Source organism: Entelurus aequoreus, linkage group LG15, assembly GCF_033978785.1.
Source record: "Entelurus aequoreus isolate RoL-2023_Sb linkage group LG15, RoL_Eaeq_v1.1, whole genome shotgun sequence".
Classification (NCBI taxonomy): domain Eukaryota; kingdom Metazoa; phylum Chordata; class Actinopteri; order Syngnathiformes; family Syngnathidae; genus Entelurus; species Entelurus aequoreus.
This window is the reverse complement of record NC_084745.1, coordinates 33636349-33661934: the sequence shown is the minus strand read 5'-3', so window position 1 is coordinate 33661934 and position 25586 is coordinate 33636349. Positions and strand designations below refer to the sequence as shown.

At 40.0% G+C, this 25586-nt stretch overlaps 2 protein-coding genes across 3 annotated transcripts in view; one reads left to right on the top strand and one right to left on the bottom strand.

Moving 5' to 3' along the window:
• terf1 (telomeric repeat binding factor (NIMA-interacting) 1) overlaps positions 1–2136 on the top strand; it is a 17911-nt gene extending 15775 nt beyond the window's left edge. The window contains exons 9-11 of the mRNA XM_062021253.1: positions 427–509; positions 580–617; positions 691–2136. Of these exons, the coding sequence (XP_061877237.1) occupies positions 427–509; positions 580–617; positions 691–852 (283 nt within the window). The 3' untranslated portion in view covers positions 853–2136. The remainder of the gene's footprint in view (positions 1–426; positions 510–579; positions 618–690) is intronic.
• LOC133630031 (somatomedin-B and thrombospondin type-1 domain-containing protein) overlaps positions 1981–25586 on the bottom strand; it is a 27750-nt gene continuing 4144 nt past the window's right edge. For both annotated transcript variants that reach the window (XM_062021255.1, XM_062021254.1), the window contains exons 3-8: positions 23145–23309; positions 6889–7377; positions 2909–3103; positions 2774–2852; positions 2486–2662; positions 1981–2429 (exon numbers count right to left, since the gene is read on the bottom strand). In XM_062021255.1, coding sequence (XP_061877239.1) covers positions 2312–2429; positions 2486–2662; positions 2774–2852; positions 2909–3103; positions 6889–7141 — 822 coding nt within the window. In that variant the 5' untranslated portion in view covers positions 7142–7377; positions 23145–23309 and the 3' untranslated portion in view covers positions 1981–2311. The remainder of the gene's footprint in view (positions 2430–2485; positions 2663–2773; positions 2853–2908; positions 3104–6888; positions 7378–23144; positions 23310–25586) is intronic.

Sequence of the window (25586 nt, the reverse complement as noted above, 5' to 3'; positions counted from 1 at the left end):
AAATGTCCCAGAGTACCACTAAATGGGATTACAATTGAGAGCAGTGTATAATGCCATTTTCAATTGACATTCTGTGTGGAATTTGCATGTTCCCCCTGGGTACTCCGGCTTCCGCCCACCTCCAAAGACATGCACCTGGGGATAGGTTGATTGGCAACACTAAATTGGCCCTAGTGCGTGAATGTGAGTTTGAATGTTGTCTGTCTATCTGTGTTGGCCCTGCGATGAGGTGGCGACTTGTCCAGGGTGTACCCCGCCTTCCGCCCGAATGCAGCTGATTTAGGCTCCAGCACCCCCTGCGACCCCGAAAGGGACAAGCGGTAGAAAATGGATGGTTGGATGGATGCTGTGTTGTCTTACAAACGAGTGAAAAGCAGCATATGTTTAATTTTAGTGCACAGATTTAAAAAAGGATTCTTTTTACAGGACAAAACGCAAACTTTTCTCCACTAAAGCAAGTGTGTGGGACGCAGATCCTAAAAAGTGCGTCAAACCATCAGTGGTAAAAGGTATGTGCGATATTGTCCTATGTGTACCTTATTGTTTGGTTAAAAAGCAACGTAATTAATTTTATTCCAGAAACAAACACTTCGTTTACTAGTAAGGCAAAGAGACAGGTTCGTTTGGACACTTCAAAGCATTTATTACAAAATATTGCTTTATTCTTAATTTTGCCTTTTATTTTTTAAGAAATGGACCTCCGAGCTGGACAAGAAACTCAAAGATGGCATCATGCGTCACGGCAGGGGAAATTGGGCTCAGATCTTGTTGGACGACGACTTTAAGGGCCGCACGGGCACCATGCTAAAGGACCGCTGGAGGGTTCTAGTAAAGGCCCATAAAGTTGACTGAAGATGCATTTGAACACAGTATGTGTAAGCTTATCATTTGTAGATGTGTATTTTTCTGTAGCACCTTATGGCAATTAAGTCTTTAATTAAGCTTACATACTCAGTTTATACAACAGATGATAAATCAAGAGTATCAAAGGTTATCTTGGCTGACATTATGGCCTCCTTTAACTGCAAACTGCTTCAATCCACAGCAACACTGCTAACTGCAACCACATAATGCATTTTATTTTCTGTCATCGTCAACAGCAGCGTCATTTTTAACAATTATGAGCCTGGCAAGTTCAGAGACTATTCCATGTCAGCAAGATGTTAACTATTTGGCCCCACAAGTTTTTGGAAAGGCAAATGACCACATCCAGCATGTGTGCATGGGACTTTCATGGGGCTGTCAAAAGGTTTTTACATAATTGAGAAAGACCTGGAAGGCTATTTTAATGGCAAGCATCGTTAAGCACGGCTGCAACAGCTTTAAAGTAAAAGTTAATTGTGTTGGAAAGGTATGAAGAGACATTATACCTGTGTGTTTAATACATACTTGCCAACCCTCCCGAATTTTCTGGGACACTCCAGAATTTCAGTGCCTCTCCCGAAAATCTACCGGGACAACCATTCTCCCGAAAATCTCCCTATTTCCAGCCGGACAACTATATTGGGGGCGTGCCTTAAAGGCACTGCCTTTAGCGTCGTCTCTCACCTGAAAAGAAGACTGTAATATATGTCTCCGTTATCCATAGGTTTATCTATAACCCGTAACACGGTGGCCGAATGGATATAGTCACTCATGAACGGTCAGAGAAGCACAAGGCGTCAGCAACGCGGTGTTATGGGCCACCTTGCAAGCAACATCCCGTTCTCATCTGCGGATGTTATCAACAAATCCGTGAAGGATATGTTTCCGGATTCAGAGATCGCTCGTCAGTACTCAAATGGCAGAACAAAAGCCACTCAAATAGTGAAAGGTAAGTGGTTGTTTTTTTTAAGTAAGCAGCAAGTACAGTACAGTTAGAACAACTGTGTTTTCATTACTGTTTACTGTACTAATATATATATATAATTAATTTCAGTAAATTCTAGCTATAAATATACTCCTCCCCCTTAACCCCGGCCCCCCCACCCCCCAATCCGGAGGGCTCAAGGTTGGCAAGTATGGTTTAATAAGTGCACCCATTACAGTATATTTTATTGCTGTAGTAGGTGCACTTGCCACTAGAAGGCGTCATTTGTAAAGAAAGACATGGTTTGTTTTCATGTTGAAATACAGAAAATAAATGGAAAAAATACATTTTAAATGAATAAAATACAAAAGAAGCATTTTTAGGAGCTGTGTACATGAAGATAATGCTTAGCTTAATTATGAACAGCTGCACAGCAGGTGTACCTAATAAAGTGACCCATCCCTGAATATATTCTGAGCCGCACCCAGTAAGTCGATAAGAAGAAGTGACATGCGTGTGTCATTAGATGAAGATGAAACTGTGCTGTGGTGGACAGTCGCACTGCTGCCGCCTCTGGATTTTCCGCCATGTTCCACCGCATCGAGGGTTGCCCACCGCCTGCCAGCGCAGCAGCGCCTCGCTGCAACACACTCCAAGTCAGACCGCAGCGTGGATGTTGAAAGTTGCTCATCCTACCTGTCCACATCCTGGCCATCTCCTTGGCAACCGCCGCTGCTGTTGCTCATGGCGGGCGGGCGGCACGCCACACACACGGTAAAGCCCTCAGTGAAGTAGCGCATCCAGTGTGTGTGTGGCCTGTTTTCCACCGTGCAGTGAGGTGAGCGGGACTCCAAGGAGAATTCCACACAGAAACTGATGGCAGACCAGCATATATATATATTTTACAATGGCCATTGTTGTGCTTCTTAGTTACAACACTGGGTGGTGCTGCACATAACTTCTGATACTTCATATGAAAGCTACCCTGGATCAAGAGGACTTCCGTTCCTGTCCTGCTTGGGTCTTCCTTTGCCAAACTCCATGCTGGTAATGAATGCCGGACCTGATGATGATAATGATGAAGAACAGTACAATTACTCATCAGTAACTTGTGCTTACCTGAGTTGAGTCCACATGGGTGTCCCTGGTGGTCTCTGTAGTCCATGCAGCCGGCTCTTTCTTGCAGGCTGGGACAGGACTCTCCGTTGTTGCTGGGCCGCTCCTCCACTTGACGGATTCTGAGCCGTAAGGAAGGCCGGCACGGCTCAGCACAACCACTCCAGAAACTCCAAGCGCTCACCAAGCAGGCTTGTGCTGTGAGAAAAAGGGAGGATTACAATCACAAGTGAATTATATTTATATAGCGCTTTTCTCTAGTGACTCAAAGCGCTTTTACATAGTGAAACCCAATATCTAAGTTACATTTAAACCAGTGTGAGTGGCACTGGGAGCAGGTGGGTAAAGTGTCTTGCCCAAGGACACAACGGCAGTGACTAGGATGGCGGAAGCGGTGATAGATCCTGGAACCCTCAAGTTGCTGGCACGGCCAGTCTACCAACCGAGCTATACCGCCCCAACACATTTAAACACCCGGATGGAGTTTGACGATGCACTCTCACAAGTTGATACATGATCCCACTTTGCGGGACAAGATTTTTACAATTTTAAGATGTTGCCGAGGAAGGCGGTAGAGAGAAGACAATTTAAAGAGCCCTGACTGGCAGGTGTTGGGGTACCAGGGAGTCATGGGGCCAGAATTCCTGACATCGTTCCTGCGTTTAGGAAAACTAGAACAAGGAAACACTTTTCAAAGTCACAAAATAACGCAGGTGCACTTTGAAGTGTTTTATAACTGCACAAACTTTTAACTGTTCAACTTATTCCCACAAATAAAGTGAGAACAAAATATAACTACATGTAGGGACGCGCCAAGTTCTGCAAAAAGGTACGTGATTGGCCAACGTTGATCCCCTATGGCTGATACTTGGCGGATAATTATGTGTATCCATACACAGTGTGGAGCCGCTCCTCGAAGCTAATAATAATCACCTCCATTACGACAAAAAAAAAACTGCATTCCTTGGAGTCTAAAGCAGACCTGGGCATTTATTTTGAATGGGAGGGGGGGGGGGGTATTGAGAGGGAAAAAAGGTGTGTGTGTGTGTGTGTATATATATGTGTATACAGTCACGATCAAAAGTTTACGTACACTTGTAAAGAACATAATGTCATGGCTGTCTTGAGTTTTCAATAATTTCTACAACTCTTTTTTTTTTTTGTGATAGAGTGATTGGAGCACATACTTGTTGGTCACAAAAAACATTCATGAAGTTTGGTTCTTTTATGAATTTATTATGGGTCTACTGAAAATGTGACCAAATCTTCTGGGTCAACAGTATACATACAGCAATGTTAATATTTGGTTACATGTCCCTTGGCAAGTTTCACTGCAATAAGGCGCTTTTGGTAGCCATCCACAAGCTTTTGGTTCAATTTTGACCACTCCTCTTGCCCAAATTGGTGCAGTTTCTGACATGGACTTGTTTCTTCAGCATTGTCCACACATTTAAGTCAGGACAATGGGAAGGCCATTCTAAAATCTTAATTCTAGCCTGATATAGCCATTCCTTTACCACTTTTGACGTGTGTTTGGAGTCATTGTCCTGTTGGAACACCCAACTGCGCCCAAAACCCAACCTCCGGGCTGAGGATTTTAGGTTGTCCTGAAGAATTTGGAGGTAATCCTCCTCTTTCATTATCCTATTTAAAGCAGCAGTTCCATTGGTAGCAAAACAGGCCCAAATCATAATACTACCACCACCATGCTTAAAGGTAGGTTTGGTGTTCCTGGGATGAAAGGCCTCACCTTTTCTCCTCCAAACATATTGCTGGGTATTGTGGCCAAACAGCTACATTTTTGTTTCATCTGACATCACATGGACAAAGATAAGACCTTCTGGAGGAAAGTTCTGTGGTCAGATGAAACACAAATTGAGCTGTGAAACTTGCCAAGAGACATGTAACCATATACATGCTGTATGTATACTTTTGACCCAGCAGATTTGGTCACATTTTCAGTCAACCCATAATAAATTCATAAAAGAACTAAACTTGATGAATGTTTTTTGTGACCAACAAATATGTGCTCCAATCACTCTATCGCAAAAAAATAAGAGTTGTTGAAATTATTGGAAACTTAAGACAGCCATTACATATGTACAGTGTATATATATATATATATATATATATATATATATATATATATATATATATATACCCCGTTTCCATATGAGTTGGGAAATTGTGTTAGATGTAAATATAAACGGAATACAATGATTTGCAAATCATTTTCAACCCATATTCAGTTGAATATGCTACAAAGACAACATATTTGATGTTCAAACTGATAAACCTTTTTTTTTGCAAATAATCATTAACTTTAGAATTTGATGCCAGCAACACGTGACAAAGAAGTTGGGAAATGTGGCAACAAATTCTGATAAAGTTGAGGAATGCTCATCAAACACTTATTTGGAACATCCCACAGGTGAACAGGCAAATTGGGAACAGGTGGGTGCCATGATTGGGTATAAAAGTAGATTCCATGAAATGCTCAGTCATTCACAAACAAGGATGGGGCGAGGGTCACCACTTTGTCAACAAATGCATGAGCAAATTGTTGAACAGTTTAAGAAAAACCTTTGTCAACCAGCTATTGCAAGGAATTTAGGGATTTCACCATCTACGGTCCGTAATATCATCAAAGGGTTCAGAGAATCTGAGAAATCACTGCATGTAAGCAGCTAAGCCTGTGACCTTTGATCCCTCAGGCTGTACTGCATCAACAAGCGACATCAGTGTGTAAAGGATATCACCACATGGGCTCAGGAACACTTCAGAAACCAACTGTCAGTAACTACAGTTGGTCGCTACATCTTTAAGTGCAAGTTAAAACTCTCCTATGCAAGGCGAAAACCGTTTATCAACAACACCCAGAAACGCCGTCGGCTTCGCTGGGCCTGAGCTCATCTAAGATGGACTGATACAAAGTGGAAAAGTGTTCTGCGGTCTGACGAGTCCACATTTCAAATTGTTTTTGGAAACTGTGGACGTCGTGTCCTCCGGACCAAAGAGGAAAAGAACCATCCAGATTGTTATAGGCGCAAAGTTGAAAAGCCAGCATCTGTGATGGTATGGGGGTGTATTAGTGCCCAAGACATGGGTAACTTACACATCTGTGAAGGCGCCATTAATGCTGAAAGGTACATACATGTTTTGGAGCAACATATGTTGCCATCCAAGCAATGTTACCATGGACGCCCCTAACACAATTTCCCAACTCATATGGAAACGGGGTTTGTAGATATAAATGTATATAGATGTGTGTATATAGATGTATATACATCTATATATATAGATATAGATAATATATCTCTATATATACAGATATATCTTTATATATCTATACAGATCTGTGTATATATATATATATATATATATAGATAGATATATCTATACTTTGAGGGGGAAACCAAAGGCTTTAAGTGAGTATTAAATAGTAGTTTTGTTTAGTTATTGTGTACTATTGGCTTTTTTATGTTAATAAAGACAATAATGTTCTAGTTAAAATATTGTGTTGACATTGTTACAACTGTCAACACATACAAAAATTACAGTTAATACATGTGATTGGAATCTGCAGCATAACATCCTTATCCATAGCAAAAAACAGAATATGTGCAAATTATGTTGTTTAATAAAACAAGTGAAACCTGGGCTCCTGCAGAAAGAAACTTCATAACATTGATGTTCATGTTTAAAGGATTGACATTATGTAATGTAAGGAGAGAATAGTACATTGTTGAGCCTGCTTCTTCAAAGAATGGAGACTGGTGGGGAAGTGGAATGGTAGTTAGCAATGCTTATCATGCATGATGTAAGCAGACTTAACGTTATCCTTCTTGTTGCACTACAACTGTACTTTCTTTACTGATTGACTTCATCGCATTCTTTGAATAGTTCTCGTGATTTCAAACCGTTAGTCCGAGCCTGGGCGAACAATTGCACCTTTTAGTGGAGGCTCGTACTGAAGTGCTCACCTGGACACAGCGTGAAGTAGTCAAAGCAGCAGTCCTGTGTGGCGGTGCAACCCTGGTCGCAGTAACACGTCCCATAGACCCGGTCCATCCTCCAGTCCGTGGACGTGCAGCTCATGTCTCTGCCGCCACCACAGCATTTGCCCAAACATCCTCCAGACATCATGTGATTCTTTCCCAGGCTGCAAACCAGCAGCAACAAGTAGGTGAACTTCACAGAGGAAGCCATGATGAACGTTGATGTTTGCCGGATCATGACCAGAAGAAGGTGGCACGGCCCCCGGCGACCTCAAATTCCTCCATGACACTCCCAGGTCTTCTCCTTCCGCTTGTCCTATGGCATGTGTGCACACTCAGGAGGAGACAATGCGGGCTCAGAAAGGGAGGAGTGTTTTCTCTGCCCTCCCTGCTTCACGGGCCCTTGCATCACGCCTGCACGTTTCCCAATCTGTGACCTCCGATGGCCGTTTGGACCACAGTCCACTCAAAGTCCTGCAGAAAAGAAAGGAATGTGAGCAGTTGCAAGTTTTCTAGTAACCTCAAAAGTAGCCAGCCTACCTTCTCGTTGTCCTACACTGTGTACTTATAACACAATACATGTCATTATTCTGTCCCAATGTAGCTTTTTGTTTTACAGTAACTTGTATTATGAAAAACGTTTTTGAAAAAAAAAAATATATATATATATATTTTTTTTTTTAATCATTACTTGTAATGTAAAAAGTTCAATGAATTAAAAAAAAAATATATATATATTTTTTTTGTTGTTGAATTTTTTAAATTATGTACATAAAAATATTTTGCATTGTTCTAAATTATTAAATTATATTTATTACAAGATATAATAAAAATTCCGCTTAATTTTTTACATTCACACCCCAATGTAGCTTTTTTTACAAATTTACGGTCATGTAAAGAGTTAAATCAATTTAAAAGCAAAACATAAATGTTTTAATATTAAATATGTATATAAAATATTTAGCTTTTTTTTTAATTTATGAAATAAATTATATATTAAAACAATACATACATTTAAGTCCCAATGTAGCTTTTTACATAACTGTCATGTAAAGAGTTAAATCAATTTAAACAAACACTTTAATATTGCATATGTACAGTATTTACGTTCCACTGTGGTTTATTTACATATCAATGTCATGTAAAAACTTAAATCAATTTAAAAACTAAAAATATTTATTAAATATAGATACCAAAAAAAATTGTTTTACATTTACGTCCGATTGTTGCTTTTTAGATATTAACAACTGTCATGTTAAAAGTTGAATAAAATAAACAATTGTATATTTAATATACAGTAGAACCTTGATTTAAGAGTATAATTTGGTTCTTGAACAGGGTACGCAAACCGAAAAGTTTGTATGGTGAAGCAAATTTCTCTACACAAAAAACAATGTAAATATTAATAATATATTACAGACTTGCCAAAAGTCTATATTTTAGTGAAGGTTTGTACATTTTGAAACCAATATACACTACCGTTCAAAAGTTTGGGGTCACATTGAAATGTCCTTATTTTTGAAGGAAAAGCACTGTACTTTTCAATGAAGATAACTTTAAACTAGTCTTAACTTTAAAGAAATACACTCTATACATTGCTAATGTGGTAAATGACTATTCTAGCTGCAAATGTCTGGTTTTTGGTGCAATATCTACATAGGTGTATAGAGGCCCATTTCCAGCAACTATCACTCCAGTGTTCTAATGGTACAATGTGTTTGCTCATTGGCTCAGAAGGCTAATTGATGATCAGAAAACCCTTGTCCAATCATGTTCACACATCTGAAAACAGTTTAGCTCGTTACAGAAGCTACAAAACTGACCTTCCTTTGAGCAGATTGAGTTTCTGGAGCATCACATTTGTGGGGTCAATTAAACGCTCAAAATGGCCAGAAAAAGAGAACTTTCATCTGAAACTCGACAGTCTATTCTTGTTCTTAGAAATGAAGGCTATTCCACAAAATTGTTTGGGTGACCCCAAACTTTTGAACGGTAGTGTAAGTGTGCTTTACAGTATGGTATATCAAACAAACATAAGAAGGGAGTGATGGATTAACTCTTTTCATTTACAAACCATAAGCCAAAACCACTACAACTAGCTGTATTACGTCCCAATATAGCTTTTTTTTCTTTTTTTTTTTACATATTTAAGGTGCCATATGTAATAATTTCATGTCAAGTCATTAAATGACCCTGATATGTCAAAAGGCATTAATAAGTCATGTTATTTTCAAATACCTTTATAACTGATATCAATAGTTCAGACATGATATGCTCCTTTTCAAAATTAGATTTACAGCCCCGAAATGTTATTATTTTCATTTCGATGCCCCTCCCTCCACCGTTTGACCAATTAGAAAGTCTGTGAGTGTGTCACATCCAGGTTGCCACCTCCGCAAGTTATATGGCAATCTGAAACGTTGGAAACGGTAGCCTATAGGCATACCTTTGTAAAATGTCTCTTCTTTAGTTTTGGGCGTTCATTAGGCTGCTAAGCATGCTCTACTTATTTTCACCAGTATGACCATAGCTAGCTTTGGCTGTAGCTTGTTTTAGTTTTTTTCTGATAGTACTGACAATAACCATATAATTACCATTTGTTGTGATATTGTACGCAGGCATGACATACTTCTTCCTGAAAATAGCCTAATTCTGTGTCAAATGTGTTGGTTAGAGATTTGTTATTGACAAAACGCTTGTCTATTCAGCTACTATGGTCCCAGCACCTCAACCCCTAGTAAGAGGCAGTGGATGTTTGAAGTTCCTTGGAGTAGCCCAGTCGATCCAGCTGGATTCGGCTGCGTATCTGGCAACCTCAGTCAGGGAGAGAGGGAGGGGACTACAGAATTTTGACCGTGATTGCAGTACCATTTCTGGCCACATTATTACATAGTGCTCCTTTAATAGTAATGTAAAACATTAAATCAATTAAAAAAACTAAAATAATAGTATTTTTTGTTGGATAAAAAATATTATGCTTTTTTATGTTTGTTCAAATGTTACTTTTTTACATATTACCTGCCATGTAAAAATAAGCTGAATCAATTAAAAAAATTAATATATGCAAACATTTTTTTGTTACATTTACGTCCCAGTGTAGTTTTTTTTCATTTAACGTGCCATATGTAGTAATGTGGCCATAAATGGTACTGTCCATGACTGAGGTTGCCAGATACGCAGCTAATCCTACTCCAAGGAACTTGAAATGGCAATCAACGAGTCCTACGCTGTAGGTTTCTCTTGTTTATGCTTCTTGCAAGATGGTTTACTAAGTAATTATGCAACATTTTACTGATGTCGATTAGCCAAATGTATTTGTAAAGTTACGCCGCAATATTTTCATGGGCAGTCGGGACAGATTGTTGGCATTACCCTGCTAAAATGTCTAGTTTGACCGCACGGACCACCATCGAAATAATTATATATAACAATACATAATATAATATATATCGCGTAGGCCTACTTTGATGACAAGCCAAGGCCAACACTAAAATTACCGCCACATTTTGTTCTGCATAACTCCATGTTGCATCCAACCTGACGCACTGCATTCTCTTCCATGTACGCACATCACCCTCTTTCAGTGCAGAGTAAAATTCTATGAGCCAACCCACGTTACGCATAAATCATATAACCTACTACCATGTCAATACACAAAGTAGAAAATCATTACATGTAATGCATTATATTGTGCCAAGCACATACCATGAATTCATTTACGTGGGCCCCGACTTAAACAAGTTGAAAAACTTATTCGGGTGTTACCATTTAGTGGTCAATTGTACGGAATATGCACTGAACTGTGCAATCTACTAATAAAAGTTTCAATCAATCAAGCAAAAACCACCCCATATATGTTTGAAACCGCAATAAGTTGTGCTAATGTTGGAACACATTTCCTCAGCGTGTCAGCATATTGAGAACGAAATAGGCACTGACACTACCCATATCCACATAGGTTTTATTTGTTGAAAATATATTTTGCCCTGTCAGTTGGATGACACATCGACATACAAGCTAACGGGCATATACAGTATTTCCCCTATATGTCGATGTGTCTAAGCTACACTAGTGTGATGGTGCTTCGCTCCTAAGCATTCGTTGCACGAACATACTAGCTTTGTTAGACAAGGTCATAGACTGTATTGGACAATATAGTTTACATACAAAATGTCCATTTCCATTTATTACAAGTAATAAGAAAACGTAAATGCCTGACTTACCTATCAAGGAGGAAATTAGCAAGTTTGGCGACAGATGAAAAAATCTTCTGCGCCTTCAATCGTCTCCATCTTTCAAAGGCATCCCCGGTACAAATCCTCGTTTTGTTCCTAGCTTTGTCATGAATAAGTTGAGAATCATAAGGACGCCTTTTATATTTACTAACGTCTGACATGTTTAGTAACTTTACCAGTGGCAGTAGCTTGACGAAGAGGGCGGTGCGTAACTGACAACCTGGATGTGACACACTCACAGACTTTCTAATTGGTCGAACGGTAGAGGGAGGGGCATCGAAATGAAAACAACAATATTTCGGGCCTGTAAATCTAATTTTGAAATGAGCATATCCCGGCTGAACTACTGTTATCAGTTATAAAGGTATTCAAAAATAACTTGATTTATTAATGCCTTTTGACATATCAGGGCCATTTAATGATGACTTGACAGTAAATTATTACATATGGCACCTTTAACTGTCAAGTAAAAAATGTAAAACAAATTATTAAGAAATGTAGCTTTTTTACATTTTAAACTGTCTTTTACATGACAGTTAAATCGATTTATAAAAAAAAAAAGAATTACATCTAATAATGTAACACAAATTTCTCTTCTATATAGTTTTTTAAATTGTTTAATTATAAGCAACATTTAGAAAAAATATTTCTTCTTAAAATTCGAACAAGGAAACACTATAATTCCAGAAGTTATTTTTTATATATAAAAGTTTTTTAATAATTTGAGTGCCTAAGTGTTTAGTTTTTTTTAGAAAATGAATAACAAAAGTGCCTTTCAAGACACTGAACAAGAAGCCACAAAGAATAAAAACAAAGACGACGTCAATCTCGTGTGCACCACTTATCATCACGACTGCTGTTATCGTGGCAACTCTGTCCACTTACGGACAATAAACAATAACATGATTATCGTCTACTGACCTGAGATTAGTAGTTAGTAGCTCTACTTCTAAAGAAAGGAACAAAGTGGTGTACAGTATGAACACAAGCAGCACATCTTCATTATTTGCATGTACTATAAGAGTGCACTACTTCTTTTGTGATTGAAATGTATATGCTTTTTGTGATAGAAGTGTATATGCCTTTTGTTATAGGAGTGTGACATGCTTTGGGCTCTAACTTGTAACTCCAAGGAGCATTTGTTGGGATATAGAATGAACAGACATTGGTAAGGGGGGTGTCTTCTTTGATTCTCAGTCAAGCACCAATAACAACCTGCGCAAATTCTTTCTTTGGTTGGTGCGGCGGCTCAGGCGCACATCAAAGCATGTGTTTTACGTGTGACCTCACAGTGCACTTGTCAAAGAGCATCAGTCTTTTCTACACACCTTACTTGGAGTGTACTCAAACAGCGGAATGGGAGTGGAGGGAGGAAAGCCAGGTGGATGTAGGTGTAGAGGGGTCATCAGTGCACCTGAACGTGGTCGTCCATCACGCAGACCAACACAATAAGACATTGCTTGCATTTAAGTGCCTTTAAGTGCTTCTTGTCTTGGTCGTCAAGGCGACGGCCGGTTGGGAATCCCACCTCCTTTTCGTCTATATGAGGAATGTAAACCGTAGCTGTCTCCGATGGCAACGCCTGACCCCCGTTGCCATGGCTTCCAGGCGTTTGTTGACAAACATGTGCCGCTTTTAAATCAACGGGAGTTTTTTCTTGCCTCTGTCACTGATCCCATTTTATGGCATTCATAGTAATCGATGGTGTCTTCAAACGTGTACGCTAGCTCTGATGATGCAATGTAAACAGGTAAAAAAGTGGTGGCGACACGTACCGCAGAGCTGTGACTGGTCTCCATTTTTTTTAGTACATCACTTCCGGGGGTTTTTCTTATATATATATATATATATATATATATATATATATATATATATATATATATATATATATATATATATATATATATATATATATATATATGTATATATACATACACTACCGTTCAAAAGTTTGGGGTCACCCAAACAATTTTGTGGAATAGCCTTCATTTCTAAGAACAAGAATAGACGGTCGAGTTTCAGATGAAAGTTCTCTTTTTCTGGCCATTTTGAGCGTTTAATTGACCCCACAAATGTGATGCTCCAGAAACTCAATCTGCTCAAAGGAAGGTCAGTTTTGTAGCTTCTGTAACGAGCTAAACTGTTTTCAGATGTGTGAACATGATTGCACAAGGGTTTTCTAATCATCAATTAGCCTTCTGAGCCAATGAGCAAACACATTGTACCATTAGAACACTGGAGTGATAGTTGCTGGAAATGGGCCTCTATACACCTATGTAGATATTGCACCAAAAACCAGACATTTGCAGCTAGAATAGTCATTTACCACATTAGCAATGTATAGAGTGTATTTCTTTAAAGTTAAGACTAGTTCAAAGTTATCTTCATTGAAAAGTACAGTGCTTTTCCTTAAAAAATAAGGACATTTCAATGTGACCCCAAACTTTTGAACGGTAGTGTATATAAAAATGTTTGTTTTGTTTTTTGTCCCCACAATTTCCCACTCTCTTCTTTTTTCTTCTTCTTTCTTTCCCCTACCGCGCCAGTCCAGCTGCGCCAAACACTAAACATATCCAAACATTATTCAAATAAGGCAACAGGAGAAGTATCCAACACTTCTTGTTTGTAAAGTAAATCTGTGAAGCAGATATGGGCATCTACATCAACTATATCGTTTGCCTAAGCGACTGGACATGACAGTTTTAAAAATATTAAAATTTCTTTTTTTTTTAATTAAATTTTTTCTATGTCAGAGGTCCCACGGGCTGCATTGTGGATCCGGTTTGGGGACCCTTGCTTTTTTTTTGAGTTTGAGTTTGAGTTTGAGTTTATTTCGAACATGCAAGCATACAACATGATACATCACAATTTCCAGTTTCTTTTCAACATGTTCGAAAAGGAGTAGGAAGAAGCAGAGCTTATTTAATCCTACCCCTTTTCTTTACATAACAGTTGCAAAACTTTTTGTTCACTTCCTGTTCACAATTTTTTCACAATAAACTCCATAAGTAATCACAATAAAAATAAATAAATAAATAATAGTAAGAATTTAATAATAATAATTGGTGAAGTAAGTCATATTTCATATGATGAGATAAATAAGATGACTTTAAGAATGAATGAATGGATGGATGAAATAAATTGAGAATGTTTGTCATGGTTCTTCTTCTTTGTACTTTGTAAACACTTTAAGTTTGAAGAGTTTCTTGAAGTGGATCATATTAGTACATTGTTTGATTGCTTTGCTTAATCCATTCCATAATTTAATTCCACATACTGATATACTGAAGGTCTTAAGTGTTGTACGTGCGTACAAATGTTTTAAATTACGTTTTTCTCTAAGATTATATTTCTCCTCTTTTGTTGAGAAGAATTGTTGTATATTCTTGGGTAGCAGGTTATAGTTTGCTTTGTGCATAATTTTAGCTGTTTGCAAATTCACTATGTCGTGGAATTTCAGTATTTTTGATTCAATAAATAAAGGATTTGTATGTTCTCTATATCCAACATTATGTATTATTCTAACTGATCTTTTTTGTAACACCGTTAATGAATGAAGTGTACTTTTGTAATTATTTCCCCATATTTCTACACAGTAGCTCAGATATGGTAACACTAGTGAGCAGTAGAGAATATGAAGTGATTTTTGGTCTAGAACATGTTTTGCTTTATTCATTATTGACGTGTTTCTTGCAACTTTATGTTGTATATTTTTTACGTGAGATTTCCAGTTCAATTTATCATCAATCATTATACCTAGAAATTTGGTTTCGTTTACTCTTTCAATTTCTATTCCGTCTATTTGTATGGCTTTAGAGCCACAAGAAAACGTACTGAATCCCACATGAGTTAGCACTTTGGCGACAGAGACAAGGAAAAACAGTTCTTCTATTTCTGCACAGTTTGAGGTTTCTGTCTGCCCAAATAACAGGTGACCTAAACAAGGACCCGCTAATTGCTCCGACGCGGCCAAGTTTCCCCGGTCCTCCCCTAATGAGAACCTCTCTGGTCGCATGAATCCAGGCTTTTGTGCGCCAGCGCCCATTCATTCATTTATTTGTAGTCGTCTCCGTGTTGACGCGTGTGCACTTGAAGGCCTCCCCGGGTGAAGGCATTCAGAGAGGTGAGTGTCGGGAGGGACGCAGCAGACCGTGACCTGAGTCCTTCTTTATGGTTGTTTGACTTGGCTTCTGTCGACAGAACGCCATTAGACGCGGGGCGAGGGAGGGAAAGAGCGAGAACTTTTTGCAGGCAAACCTGGGAGTCACCTGCTCACTCGTAACGCCGTGATGTGATGAGCCATTTAGTGGCTCCTGCTAACGACACTCCATTCATTACTGCTTCATAAGTTTATGGATGATAACACAGCAGAGAGGACTCCTGGCAGGCTGCTGCTCTTGGAGCCACGCCAGGAGGGCAACAACAACCCTTCCTGCCGCCAAGGATAATTGATCCCACACATCCCGCTCCCTATGAATGTAAATGTACACGGGAGGGCGAGGTGTGACCCCTGACCCCGAAGAGATAAAATGAAACTGCAGGTAATGACGGTGACAAGGAGAGAGGGCATGTTGTTCATGAATCACACTAAGAGAGGTGTGGATGCAGGTCACATAATGGAGTCTTGTGGGAACAGTTTGGGGACTAAGAGAGGTGTTGATGCATTTTACGTATTGCAGTCTTGTGGGAACAGTTTAGGGAACTAAATGCAATGTGAATGTAATTTACACAATGTAGTCTGGTGGAAACAGTTTGGGAACTAAGTGCAATGTGAATGTAATTTATATAATGTAGTCTTGTGGGAACAGTTTGGGGACTAAGAGAGGTGTTGATGCATTTTACGTATTGCAGTCTTGTGGGAACAGTTTAGGGAACTAAATGCAATGTGAATGTAATTTACACAATGTAGTCTGGTGGAAACAGTTTGGGAACTAAGTGCAATGTGAATGTAATTTATATAATGTAGTCTTTTGGGAACAGTTTGGGGACTAAGAGAGGTGTTGATGCATTTTACGTATTGCAGTCTTGTGGGAATAATTGAGGGAACTAAGTGCAATGTGAATGTAATTTACATAATGTAGTCTTGTGGGAACAGTTTGGGAACTAAGTGCAATGTGAATGTAATTTATATAATGTAGTCTTGTGGGAACAGTTTGGGGACTAAGAGAGGTGTTGATGCATTTTACGTATTGCAGTCTTGTGGGAATAATTGAGGGAACTAAGTGCAATGTGAATGTAATTTACATAATGTAGTCTTGTGGGAACAGTTTGAGAACTAAGTGCGGTGTTGATGCCTTTTACATATTGCAGTCTTGTGGGAACAATTGAGGGAACTAAGTGCAATGTGAATGTAATTTACATAATGTAGTCTTGTGGGAACAGTTTGGGAACTAAGTGCGGTGTTGATGCATTTTATATATTGCAGTCTTGTGGGAACAATTGAGGGAGCAAAGTGCAATGCAAATGTAATTTACATAATGTAGTCTTGTAGGAACAGTTTGAGAATCAAGAGAGGTGTTGATGCTTTTTACATATTGCAGTCTTGTGGCAACAGTTTAGGGAACTAAGTGCAATGTGAATGTAATTTAAATAATGTAGTCTTTTGGGAACATATTGCAGTCTTGTGGGAACAATTGAGGGAACTAACTGCAATGTGAATGTAATTTATATAATGTAGTCTTGTGGGAACAGTTTGAGAATTAAGAGAGGTGTTGATTAGAGATGTCCGATAATATCGGCCTGCCGATATTATCGGCCGATATATGCGTTAAAATGTAATATCGGAAATTATCGGTATCGGTTTTTTTATTATCGGTATCGGGTTTTTTTTGTTTTGGTTTTTTTGTTTTTTTTAATTAAATCAACATAAAAAACACAAGATACACTTACAATTAGTGCACCAACCCAAAAAACCTCCCTCCCCCATTTACACTCATTCACACAAAAGGGTTGTTTCTTTCTGTTATTAATATTCTGGTTCCTACATTATATATCAATATATATCAATACAGTCTGCAAGGGATACAGTCCGTAAGCACACATGATTGTGCGTGCTGCTGGTCCACTAATAGTACTAACCTTTAACAGTTAATTTTACCAATTTTCATTCATTACTAGTTTCTATGTAACTGTTTTTATATTGTTGTACTTTCTTTTTTATTCAAGAAAATGTTTTTAATTTATTTATCTTATTTTACTAATTTTTTTTAAAAGTACCTTATCTTCACCATACCTGGTTGTCCAAATTAGGCATAATAATGTGTTAATTCCACGACTGCATATATCGGTTGATATCGGTATCGGTTGATATCGGTATCGGTTGATATCGGTATCAGTAATTAAAGAGTTGGACAATATCGGAATATCGGATATCGGCAAAAAGCCATTATCGGACATCCCTAGTGTTGATGCTTTTTACATATTGCAGTCTTGTGGCAACAATTGAGGGAACTAACTGCAATGTGAATGTAATTTACATAATGTAGTCTTGTGGGAACAGTTTGCGGACGAAGACAGGTGTTGGTGCATTTTACATATTGCAGTCTTGTGGGAAGAGTTTAGGGAACTAAGTGCGATGTGAATGTAATTTACATAATGTAGTCTTGTGGGAACAGTTTGGGAACTAAGTGCGGTGTTGATGCATTTTACATATTGCAGTCTTGTGGGAACACTTGAGGGAACTAAGTGCAATGTGAATGTCATTTACATAATGTAGTCTTGTGGGAATAGTTATGGGGAACTAGGAGAGGTGTTGATGCATTTTACATAACGCTGTAGTCTTGTGGGAACAATTAAGGGAACTGAGAGAGATGTTGATGCAGGTCACATAAAGTAGTCTTGTGGGAACAGTTTATGGAACTTGGAGAGGTGTTGATGCATTTTACATAATGTAGTCTTGTGGAAAAAGTTTAGGAAACTAAGTGCGGTGTGAATGTAATTTAAATAATGTAGTCTTGTGGGAACAGCTTGAGGAACTAGGGTAGGTGTTCTTGCATTTTACGTAATGTAATCTTATTGGAACAGTTTGGGGAACTAAGTGCAGTGTGATTGTAATTTACACAATTAAGTTGTGTGGGAACAGTTTGAGGAACTAAGGGAGGCGTTGATATATTTTGCTTAATGTACCGGTAGTCTTGAGGGAACACTTTGGGAATTAAGGGAGGTGTTGATGCATTTTACAAAAAGTAGTATTTTGGGAACTAAGAGATGTTGATGCATTCTACATGATGCAGTCTTGTGGGAACATTTAGGAAACTAAGGGAGGCGTTGATGCATTTTGCATAACACTGTAGTCTTGTGGGAACTGTTCAGGGAACTGAGAGAGGTGTTGATGCAGGTCACATAATGCAGTCGTGTGGGAACAGTTAGGGGAACTAAGAGAGGTGTTGATACATTTTACATAATGAAGTCATGTGGGAACAGTTTGAGGAACTAAGGGAGGCGTTGATGAATTTTACATAACACTGTAGCCTTATGAGAACAGTTTAGGGAACTAAGAGATGTGTTGCTGCATTTTCCATAACGCTGTAGTGCTGTGGGATTAGTTTAGGGAACTAGGCGAGGTGTTGCATTTTCCAAAATGTAGTTTTATTTGAACAGTTTAGGGAACTAAGTGCAGTGTGACTGTAATTTATACAATGAAGTAGAGTGGGAACAGTTTGAGGAACTAAGGGAGACGTTTATGCATTTTGCATAATGTAGTCTTGTGGGAACCGTTTGTTTGGGGAACTAAGGTGGGGATGGATGCAGCTCACAGAACACTGTAGTCTTTTGGGAACAGTCTAGTGAACCGAGTGCATTGTGAAAGTGTATTGAAATGTAACATACAGAACAAAGTCTTGTATGAACAGTTTAGGGAACTATGGAAAGTGTTGATATAATTAAAATAACAGCAGTTTTGTGGGAATAATATAGGGAACTAAGTGTGTGGTAAATGCAATTTACATAATACGGGAGTCTTGCGGGAACAATTTGTGAATATATTTCACATAACATTGTAATCTTGGGAGAACAGTTTAGCGAACTGAGGGGGTTATGCATATGATGCATTTTACACCATTGTCTTGTGGGAACAGTTTAGGGACTCAAGATTGATCCATTGGTGTGCACACAGGCGTCTTATTTGAACAGTTTAGGGGCCTAGAGGAGGTGTGTTTGCATTTCATATGACACCGTAGTCTTGTGAGAACAGTTTAGGGCAGGGGTGTCAAACTCATTTGAGCTCAGGGGCCACATGGAGGAAAATCTATTCCCACACGGGTCGGACTGGTAAAATCCTGGCATAATAATTTAAAAATAAAGACATTTTGCAGGCCGGATTAAACCTGTTTGCGGGCCTAATACGGCCCATGGTCCGTACATTTGACACCCTTGGTTTAGGGGACTAATGGCAGAAGAACATGAATTAACAATTTAAAACATTTTAAGTAAATAAGTGCATTGTGGATGTAATTTACATAATATAGTCTCGTGGGAACATTTTGGGGAACTAAGGGAGGTGTGGATTCATTTTACATAACACTGTCGTCTTGGGCGACCAATTAAGGGAACTAAGGTGGGTATGGAAATATTTCACACAACAAAATAGTCTTGCGGGAACATTTTAGGGAACTACTATAGGTACGGATATATTTCACATTACATGATTGTCTAGTGAAAACATAACATATAGAGCCATCATCATGGCGCCGATGAAGGCTGCCTCGGTGCTCTCGTGCGCTCTGTTTTGTTTGTTTTTGTACATAAATTGTGTTTCCGGGTGCTCTTACACCCGTGAAGAGCTACTGAACATCAGATCCATCATCCCTATGGACTTGTTACCTGTCATCTTAGCGTCAGCTGCGGATTTGGTCCATTCTGTGATCAAAAGAGGAAAACCGCACCGAAGAGGAAAGAGAGCGGGCGCACTTGTCCGTCTTCGCGGACGGGGATTACGCACGCCTCTACCAGGCATCTTTCTCTCCAACGTCCGCTCACTTGCCAACAAGATGGACGAGCTAGCGTTGCTGATGAGAAGGAACAAGGACTTCTCCTCATCCTGTGTGTTGTGTTTCACGGAGACTTGGCTGAGCGAAAGTGTCCCGGGCAGCGCGCTTCAACTGGAGGGCTTTCATCTTCTCCGCGCGGACCGAGACGCGGCGCTCTCTGGCAAAAAAAGAGGCGGTGGACTCTGCTTCTTTGTCAACAGCAGCTGGTGTACAGACGTGACAGTAATTTCCAGACACTGTTCTTCTTCTCTTGAATATTTCTTCATCCACTGTAAGCCCTTTTACTCACCGCGTGAGATTGTTTCATTCATTCTCATGGCTGTTTACATCCCGCCCGGCGCGGACGTGCGTGACGCTCAGCGCGCACTCACAAGACAGATCTTACATGTGGAACCGTCTTTTCCTGACTCTCTTGTTATCGTGCTTGGTGACTTTAACAAGGGAAATCTGAGCCAGGAATTACCAAAGTATAGACAGTTTATTAAATGCCCGACCAGAGAGGAGAACACGCTGGATCACTGCTACACTACATTGAGCAAGGCTTTTCATGCAGTCCCGCACGCTGCTCTTGGACTATCAGATCACGTGATGGTGCACTTAATCCCTTCATACAGACAGAGACTGAAACTGGCTAAACCTGTTATGAGGAACATTAAGTGTTTCACCGCCGAGTCTGTGGACGAGTTGCGTGCTTGTTGGGAAACGACAGACTGGGAGGCATTTGGAGCGGCCACGAACAATCTGGACGAGTATACGGACACTGTGACCTCATACATACAGTTCAATGAGGCGCGCATCATTCCAACGCGCACCAGGGTTTGTTATAACAACGACAAGCCCTGGTTCACACCCAAGCTCCGACAGCTGCGCAAGAAAAAGGAGGGTGCGTGGAGGAGCGGGGACCGGAGTACATACAGAGAAGCAAAGTACCACTTCACCAGGGAAGTGGAGAAAGCTAAATCTGTGTACTCTAACCGTCTACAGGAACAGTTCCGCTCCAATGATTCTGCGGCAGTTTGGAGAGGTCTAAGGGCCCTAACGAACTATAAGCCCAAAACCCCCCAGGCCCTGAATGACCGGACTCTCGCTCAGGGCCCTGAATGACCGGACTCTCGCTCAGGGCCTCAACACACATTACTGTCGTCATGAACGGCCTTCAGCTCATCAAAGCCATGCTCCCCCCACCATCACCCTCCCCTCCAATGCCAGCTCTTCATTAAAGGAGTTAAAGGACTCAAAGGACTCCAATGACATCACAGGACTCCAAAAACATCATAAGACTGTAAAGACCCTCTCCATCAAAGAAGAGGATGTACGCCGGCAGTTTTCAAAGCTGAATACGCGGAAGGCCCCCGGGCCGGATGGTGTCTCCCCCTCCACTCTCAGACACTGTGCGGACCAGCTGGCTCCTGTCTTCACTGACATTTTTAACACCTCTCTGGAGCTATGCCGCGTGCCGTCCTGCTTTAAGACCTCCACCATTGTCCCTGTCCCCAAGAAAGCACGGATCACAGGACTAAATGACTACAGGCCGGTCGCACTGACGTCTGTGGTCATGAAGTCCTTTGAGCGCTTGGTCCTGCCCCACCTCAAGGACATCACCGCCCCCCTCCTGGACCCACTGCAGAGCCAACAGGTCTGTGGATGATGCAGTGAACCTGGCCCTCCACTTCATCCTGGAGCATCTGGACTCCCCAGGAACCTACGCTAGGATCCTGTTTGTGGACTTCAGCTCTGCCTTCAACACCATCCTCCCTGGACTGCTACGAGACAAGCTCTACCAGCTCAGCGTGCCTGACTCCCTCTGCAGTTGGATTAATGACTTCCTGACAGACCGAAGACAGCACGTACGGCTGGGGAAGATTGTCTTGGACAGTCGAACCACAAACACTGGTACTCCTCAGGGCTGTGTACTCTCCCCCTGGCTCTTCTCCCTGTATACAAACTGCTGCACCTCCAGTCACCAAACCGTAAAACTACTCAAGTTTGCGGATGACACCACCCTCATCGGGCTCATCTCGAATGGCGATGAGTCCGCCTACAGGAGAGAGGTGGACCGGCTGACGTCCTGGTGCAGCCTCAACAACCTGGAGCTGAACGCCCAGAAAACAGTGGAGATGATCATGGACTTCAGGAAAGTCACAGCCCCACCATCCCCCCTCACCCTGATTGACTCTCCCACCCCCGTCCCCATTGTGGACTCCTTCCGTTTCTTGGGCACCACCATCACCCAGGACCTCAAGTGGGAGCTGACCATCAGCTCCCTCATCAAGAAGGCCCAGCAGAGGATGTACTTCCTGCGGCAGCTGAGGAAACTCAAGGTGCCGACCGAGATGCTGGTGCAGTTTTACTCAGCCATCATAGAGTCCATCCTGACCTCCTCCATCACAGTGTGGTTCCCCAGCGCCACAGTCCAGGATAAGAATAGACTGCAGCGCATCGTACGTGCTGCTGAGAAGGTGATTAGCTGCAAGCTCCCATGCCTCCAGGACTTGTTCTCCTCCAGGACCAGGAGGCGTGTGGGTCGGATCACAGCTGACTCTTCTCACCCTGGACACACACTATTCTCCCCTCTCCCCTAAGGCAGGAGACTACACTCCATCCAGACCCACACCTCCCGCCACCTGAACAGTTTTTTCCCCTCGGCCATCAGGCAAATGAACAATAACTCCTAACAGCAGCTCCTTGAATTCCTTGAATTCCTTCTAAGTCTATCTGGTAGCTCAGTTACAGCTCTTTTTATTACCAAATATGTGTTATATGTGTTTTTATGTCGCACGTTTGCACCAAGAAAAATTCCTAGATTGTGAACCCGTTCTCAAACAATGGCAATAAAACTATTCTGATTCTGATTCTGATTCTGATACTGTAGTCTTGTGGGAACAGTTTAGAGAACTCGGGGCAGAAGAACATGACTTAACAATCCAACAGTTTGTTCCAAAATAAAAAAAGATTTATTGCCATAGCATATAATGTAAAGTAAATAGACTTGTTCCATAATAAAAGTAAATGCACTCACCTGATGATGACACCTAACACAAACGGAAGCTCGCTATTTACTTCCACGTCCCAATACTTTAGTCCACTGCCTGTACATCAGAATTCCTCAGTTGTCATTGGTGCTGATAACACTTCATAGTTAGGAATTTACGGTGGGCATGTGCACGCTATCCTCACCTGGTAGCTGTAAAAAGAAAAAAAAAGTGTAAGCAAACAATGTGATGTTTAAAAAAAACTATCTGTAGGTAAATAGAAGAAATAGAGCAGTAAACACCTGTAGCACACACAAAAACCTTTGTTACCATAGATTCAACATCAGCTGTAATCCTAGCATGAAAAATACAAAAGAATGGACCCCTGGATGACCTGCTTGAGTACACATCTTTTCTATTGCAGCAGCAGTTTCTGTTGACATGCGCCTTGTTTGCGCTATCATTGCTTTCTGATCACTGTGTAACCATCTTAAGTCTTGAAAAAAAAAAAAAAGTCTTGCTTTTTGTACAATCGAAACTGGACACATAATAGAGTGGAAGTCTGTGGTAAAATAGATAATTGCTTTCTTTGCAAAAAAGTTAAGCACGCAAATGCAAATAATAACTGGTCAAATGTTTGTAATTGTCTGTTTACGCACATTTCAACTTTAATAGGACACTCATTGAAATACTCGAAGATCATTGTAAAACGTTTATTTTCTTTATTATAATTGTATTTAAGTATTTATTATATCCAAATAAAGTTTTCTGCTTGTGTACCGTTATAAATGTAATATTAGTATGCGTAATAGACTATTAACCAAAAGTGTCCCTATACAACTTTTGCACTTTGATATGATACCAATATTGAAGCCTTAGATAGTGGCTGATACAAATATTAATCCAATTCGATAGCAGCAGGAATCATAGTACATCCAGTAGTAAGAGTATCGTAGTACAAAAATATTAAAATTAAACATGAGAAAACCCTCTTGGGAAATTTGTTTTTTTTAATCGGAACAACACTAATAGGTGTCCCGATACAATTTATTCACTTCCGATTCGATACCCACATTTAACCGATACAATATCAGCACAAATCATACATACTTCTATTAAAACGTAGTGTGGAATGTTAGAAAATGTTTTATCAATTGAAATTAGTCAAACAGAGAACAATGGTAGGTATCCATCCATCAGCTTGTGTGCTATTGTGTGTTTAGATATTGTGTAACTGCTCATTTCTAGTAGCTTATAGCATACCATGTTTATTTTTTGTAAATGACTTCGCTAAAATACAAAAAAAGGCCAAACTTGAGTGCTTACAGGAGGATATATAGATGTTAACTAGCTGTCCAAATTTGCATAAGTAAACACGGAGCAGGACTGCTTGTATCGGAAATTTTACATGCAAACCGATACCATCCGATACTTGTTTTTAGCCCATATCACCCCCGTTTTATCCAGTCTTCATTGGCTTCCAGTTAAATTCCGCATTGAGTTTAAAATGTTTGTCCTGACATTCCGTGCGTTGCATGGTGGGGCCCCCCAGTACATCACTGACCTGCTACTCTTCAGGGCTCAGCCTCTGGTCTTCAGGCCAAGGTCTTCTAAAGATCCCGAAAACTTGTTTTAAAACCAGTGGAGACCTGGCATTCCAGGTTATACCTCCCAGACTCTGGAACATTTTTGCAAAAGTGATCTTGACTGTGCTGAAACGTTTTAAGAAACATTTGAAAACTTCTCTAGTAAAGCTTTTAGTTAATGCACCTTTTAACTATCATTTTTAATCCACTTTGTATCCTTTTTATGATGTTGCCCCTAATGTTTTAAATTGAATTGTTGTTTTACTTTACCTTTTGTACAGCGCTTTGTGATTTTATCTGTAAAAAACGCTTTATAAATAAAATTTACTTATTTACTTACCATCTCTTATTTGTTTTCTGACATCGGACCAATATCAATTTCACATCGGGACACCCCTACGATGAAACATTTTTTATTTAATTATGGGAGTAAATTACGGGTCTGTTTAACTATATTATCATTTTATGATCAACTTTCACTACTTTGTTTTAACATTATATACCTTATTATTTTCAAACCTATTGAAGCCTTTTGCGACTTCATGATTATTTTATCATTACTGCGGTCAACTTGGGAAAGTAACTTTATTCATATATTAAAGCATTATTATCATCATCATTATTACACTTTAAGATCAAGCGATACAACTTTGTCTTTCTTCAGAACAAGTGCATAATACAGACCTCTGCATGCACATGCACACAAAGAGAGGACTGTTTGAGTTTTAGTGGAGGTGAAGTCACCTAACACAGACTCCTCAAAGCCTCTCCTTGAATGAAAAGCACATATAAAAGCAGTTGTCAGCCTTCTTTACTGTATATTTAGAACCCTTTAAAACACACACACTCTCTCACACACACACACACACAAACACTTCAATCCCGTCCCCGAGGCGTTTGTGC